The sequence below is a fragment of the Otolemur garnettii genome, unplaced genomic scaffold (assembly GCF_000181295.1).
Source record: "Otolemur garnettii isolate 467f Iridium unplaced genomic scaffold, OtoGar3 scaffold00232, whole genome shotgun sequence".
In the NCBI taxonomy this organism is placed as follows: Eukaryota; Metazoa; Chordata; class Mammalia; order Primates; family Galagidae; genus Otolemur; species Otolemur garnettii.
The window spans coordinates 522128-527405 of record NW_003852627.1 but is presented as its reverse complement, the minus strand read 5'-3'; the positions used below and the strand labels follow the sequence as shown (position 1 = coordinate 527405).

Genomic DNA, 5278 nt, shown 5'->3' with positions numbered 1-5278 from the left:
AAAAAAAAAAAATAAAAGGACAAGCACGTATCATGGTAGCATTATGGATACAATTTATCTTCTAGAAAACTATTCTTTGTTACTACTATTTTACACGAATATATGTACTTTACTTTCTTGCCATTGTTTTTTCTTTGTTCAGGCTGCTAGAAATTGTAAGCTACAAAATTATTGGTGTGCATCAAGAAGATGAACTATTAGAATGTTTATCTCCTGCAACGAGTAGAACGTTTCGAATAGAGGTAACTGTCCCCTTGTCGGCAGAGAACTTGTGAGCCCTTGAGGTTAGACTGGGCCTGTCTGCTGCCCTCCTGAATCTGGAAGCAAGTTGTGTGAGCAGTTTAGTTTGTATTATATACTGATAGTTGAGGTGTTTTCTGAGGATAACTTTTTTCTTCCATACTTTAAGGAATGTTTTGCGATAAAGTGTATAGAACATAAAATTTACCGTTTTAATCATTTTTAACTGTATTGTTCTGGGGCATCAAGTACGTTCACGCTGCTGTACAACTGTCTTTTCTGCTTGAGAACTTTTCCATCTTCCCAAACTAGAACAGTCCACCTTTCCTCTGTTTCCTGGTAACCACCGTTCTACTTTGATTTTGAATATGACAACTCTTGGGGTACCTCATGAGTGTAAGCTTGTAATGTTTGTCTATAGAAATTAATCTTTAGGGGCCGAGCACAGTGGCTCGCACCTGTAATCCCAGCCCTCTGGGATGCCAAGGCAGTTGGATCCCTTAATCTCTTAGGAATTTAAGACCCCATCTCCACTTAAAAAAAAAAAAAAGATATGTGTATGTCTTTATGTGTATATAAACTAGCTGAGTGTTGTGGCGGTTGACTATAGTCCTAGCTACTCAGGAGGCTGAGGCAAGAGGGTTGCTTAAGCCTAAGAGTTTGAGGTTACTGTGAGCTATGACATCATGGCTCTCTACTCAGGGCAACAGAGTGAGACTTTGTCTTAGGAAAAAAAATAAAAGAAAGAAATTAATCTTTAGTATGGGCCACCAAGCAAATCTAGGTAGAGCCTGTGGATCATTTGAGGTTAGAGCTGTTGACATTACCATGGTAACTGGAATAATACATTATTTGGTCTCTTCGTACTCAGTTTTCTTTTGGAAAAACTTAGATGTCTTTTGACTATGCACTCCTTATTTTTCTAGCTAGATCCAGGTGTGGCACTTGGGCAAAAATAGTTTAACCTTATTGAAGTGCTATGTCAGAATTTAAATGTACCCATTTTGTCTGCATTAACTCTGCTCACCTTGTGTGTAACTGTGTCCCCAGGAAGTACCTTTGGACCAGGTGGACATAGACAAGGAAAATGAGATGCTCATCACAGTGGCTCATTTCCACAAGGAGGTGTTCGGAACATTTGGAATCCCATTTTTGCTGAGGATACACCAGGTACAATGCTCGCAGTAGGTTGAGCTACTCCAGTCAAAACATAAGCTTTTGAACAACTGTTGTTACTAAACCAGGGCTCCAGTCTGAGTTGCTGGTCCTTGGTTTTGGCAGCACCGGGATAGTGGGACTGAGCTGCCTGAGCACAGATGTTCTTTGCTGTTCCAGGGTGAGCATTTCAGAGAAGTGATGAAGCGGATTCAGAGTCTGCTGGATATCCAGGAGAAGGAGTTTGAAAAGGTGTGCACTGGGGACTCAGTGGGCAGCGTGCTCAGGTCTTCACTGGAAAAGAGACCTAGCTGTTTGTGCTAGAGATGTGAGTTTTGGAGATACCCAGAACTAATGGAGGAGTTTTAATTATTATTTTTTTTTTTTTTTTAGTTTAAATTTGCAATTGTAATGATGGGCCGACACCAGTACATAAATGAAGATGAGTATGAAGTAAATTTGAAAGACTTTGAGCCACAGCCTGGTAAGAGCCCTCTCTATGGGGGCAGTTATCCTTAACTGTGAGTCCAGGAAGCGGGGGTGGTACATGGCCGGGAGGTGGACAGTCCCAGGTCCAGTGCCTGCTCTTCTCTGGCAGGTGACTTGGGGGTAACCGGACAGTAGCAGCCTGTAACTTGTGAATAATTAGAGGGTTAATTAAAGCTTTGGGCATGTATTCAGTGGTGGCAAAACACTTAAGGCTGAAGTGGTGGTGGCCCAGAGGTGCAGGTCCCACCTTCTCAAAGCCTCTGCGATGCCTGGTCAGGCTGCGGTCATCTTTGGCTCCAGGTGAGCACCTGGCTCAGAAGGCCCTGGCCTCCCTGTGAACTCATACCTGAAGACGCCCGGGACTCTCACTTTGGTTCTGGATGTCTGTTTTGGCCGCTGCTGACCCAGGGGTTCAAGGGTTACTCTCTGGTCTCAGTTGCTTTTCTTTATCCCCACCAGGTAACATGTCTCATCCTCGGCCTTGGCTAGGGCTCGACCACTTCAACAAAGCCCCAAAGAGGAGTCGCTACACTTACCTTGAAAAGGCTATTAAGATCCATAACTGACTTCCTTACCCCGTGTGTCCGAGGCGGGACAGTGCGTGCGTGTGTGCCCCTTTTAACAGCGGAGAACTTTGGCACACGTGCACTCTCTCCGAAGTCTTCAGCAAGAGGATTTGCTGCTGATGTTAATTTTATTTTGTTGAGGCTGTGCAGTTTGGCTTCTCTGTATCTATTGACTGCCCTTTTGAGCAAAAATGAAGGTGTTTTTATAAAGCTTGGATGCCAGTGAGAGTTATTTTATGGTAACCACATGCAAGGCAGCTGTCAGCATAACGGGGGAGAAGAGGTTAGCAGGACGCAGGTCCCTGGCCAGGGCCTCTCGGCTGTTCTGGTTGGCACGAGTGGCCTGGCTGCCTTCCGGGGTCCTGCGCACCAGCCCTGCAGCTAGAAAGTCTTGTGTTCAGGCTCATCTGACCTATTTCCTTCAGTTATACTTTCATGACCTTTTGTGCATCTGTAAAGGCAAAACAGAGAAACTCACAACCTAATAAATAGCGCTCTTCCCGTCATTGTGTTCGTTGTCAGCCCTGCCTCGGTTCTTCTCTCAGGCTGCTTGGGGTCTCCCTTCAGCCACTGCTGTCCTGCAGCCTGGTCCCGACAGATGTTTTGGGGTCTTTTTATTAAGTTGAAAACATTGTTAAATACAATTAAGGTTTACTATGCTGCCTCTGGGCACACTTGATCTCGACCGTTCATATAAGCAGGTGAAAGAATTATAAATAGAATTTCGTTAAAATGGAACAGAACAAACAAGAGAGCCGTTAGCAAGAGGGCATGCTCGCTAGTGGTTAGTAAGCTGATGACTTTGTAAAAAAGTTAAAAAGGAAACATGAAATTGTATATTTAATGAATGGACATGTACAATTTGCCACTTGGAGGAGGTTCCCTTTTGTTGGGTGAGTCTGCAAGTGAATCTCACTGATGTTGATATTCATTGTGTGTAGTTTTCTTTCAGTCCCAGCCTCGTTTCCTTTCATTTTGGAGCTAATGCCAGCTGCGTGTCTAGTTTTGAGTGCAGTAAATAGAATCAGCAAGTCACACTTACTTTTCATCCTTTTTCGGTATTTTTTTGGGGGGGTTGTTTCTGTAGCAGCAGTGTACACCAACTCTTCCTGTATATTGCCTTTTTGCTGGAAAATGTTGTATGTTGAATAAAATTTTCTATAAAAATTATAATTCAGCGAGTGACGTGGAAGTTGAGGAAGATTTCTACTCTCCCTGGAAACAGGGTTGGGAAACTTTTCATTTATAATAAGCTTTGACTGAGATGTACTTCCCTCTGATTTCAGTTTCTTGGGGTAGTTGGGTTTTTGTTGTTTGTTTCTTTTCCTTTTTTCCCTCCCTTTCCTCTAGTTACATTTGAAGTTAAAGGTTTTCCAGGAGGGAACCCTGTACAAATGGGATGACTGGAAATGCTATCAAATGTGTTGTAAGTCTTGGAAGGCACGCACACTGTCAGGTGGACGTGACCCTTACGTGGCTCACCGCGTGGCCTCGTCACATACCTAGGCTGTAGCTGTCCTGGGCTCTGGGCCAGTCTGTACCTTGGACCCCTTTCTCAGTTTCCACTGTAATGTGTGTGCCTTCCCGCTCAGAGCTGCCTTCCAAACAGTGTGACAGAAATCAGTAGCGGGGACCCTGGGCAGCCTGCCCCACCCGAGCCATCCTCCTGCAAAAGGAGTAGTTCTGGGCAGGGCGACAAGAGCCATTCACTGTGTGTTTGTCTTTGAATGAACATGAAGGTGTTGATTTGTTTTCATTTTTGGCTGGGGGTTGTTTATAGTCTTAGGTAACTAAAAGTTACTGCTCCCCTTAAGATATTAAACGACTGGTTTTTTTCCAAAGAACTTGTTGTGATGTGTCCATCGAGTATGCGTTTACTTTCCATTCACTCCCAGTGGTGGTGTCAGGAGGAGTTTGATTCCCCGAGTTGGTTGTGGGGACAGGGTGCTGCGTTTACTTTCCATTCATTCCCGGTGGTGGTGTCAGGAGGAGTTTGATTCCCTGAGTTGGTTGTGGGAAGACAGGAGTGGAACTTTCACATTAAAGGAAGAAAACTGCTTTTCCGTCAGCTCTGTTGAAACCACTGAGATGGTGGTGTCCTGTATCCTGTCCCTCTACCATCTGGCCATACCACCTGCTGACAGCAATTGGAGTCCTCACGGTAGTGTGTCCCTTGGAGCCAGTGTGTGAGAGCAGGGCCTTTTAGTCCCAGGGAAGCAGTGTGCTGAAATGGTCTCATCTAAAAATTAGAAGAGCAGATGAACGTGCAGAAGTTAGCATGCTCGTGTCGAACAGCAGAGTCCTGGGTGCAGGCTGCTCTGTAACATTAGGTGTCCTGTGCCCCCCCCCCCGACCCTACAGGGTCATCTTGGGGACCACCAGCACATCCAGCAGGAAAGAGAGGCAGGCAGGTGTCTACAGTGGTGCCAGCCAGGGGTGGCCACATGAAAATAAATGTGCGATTACAGCAGGAAGGGTGGGGGCCACGATTTTCGGGGCATGTTGATGGTGTGTGGGATGGAGATTTGTGAGTTTGAAACCACCTCAATAGTTAAAGCAAGCACTTGTAAAACTTGTAGTACCCAAGGCTGTTTGAGCTGAGGGATGATGTGTTAGAAAGACATTGCTTTTTTTGTGGTCTTAGCTTATTAGATTAGCACCAGGGTTGGCAAAGTTTCTGTAAAAGGCCAGACGGTAAATACTGCTGGCTCTGCGGACCAAGTAGTGACCTCTCTTGTAGTCACTCAGCTCTGTTGACACAGCAGGACAGCCATAGTAGCGAACAGGAGAGGCCGAGTTCCAATAAACCTTTATACCAGCAGGCCTTT

At 45.2% G+C, this 5278-nt stretch overlaps 1 protein-coding gene across 1 annotated transcript in view; it reads left to right on the top strand.

Moving 5' to 3' along the window:
• Window positions 1-3619, top strand: part of USP7 (ubiquitin specific peptidase 7) — a 40398-nt gene extending 36779 nt beyond the window's left edge. The window contains exons 25-29 of the mRNA XM_023508218.1: window positions 143-242; window positions 1291-1410; window positions 1576-1647; window positions 1789-1879; window positions 2344-3619. Of these exons, the coding sequence (XP_023363986.1) occupies window positions 143-242; window positions 1291-1410; window positions 1576-1647; window positions 1789-1879; window positions 2344-2450 (490 nt within the window). The 3' untranslated portion in view covers window positions 2451-3619. The remainder of the gene's footprint in view (window positions 1-142; window positions 243-1290; window positions 1411-1575; window positions 1648-1788; window positions 1880-2343) is intronic.
• Window positions 3620-5278: the final 1659 nt, after the last annotated feature.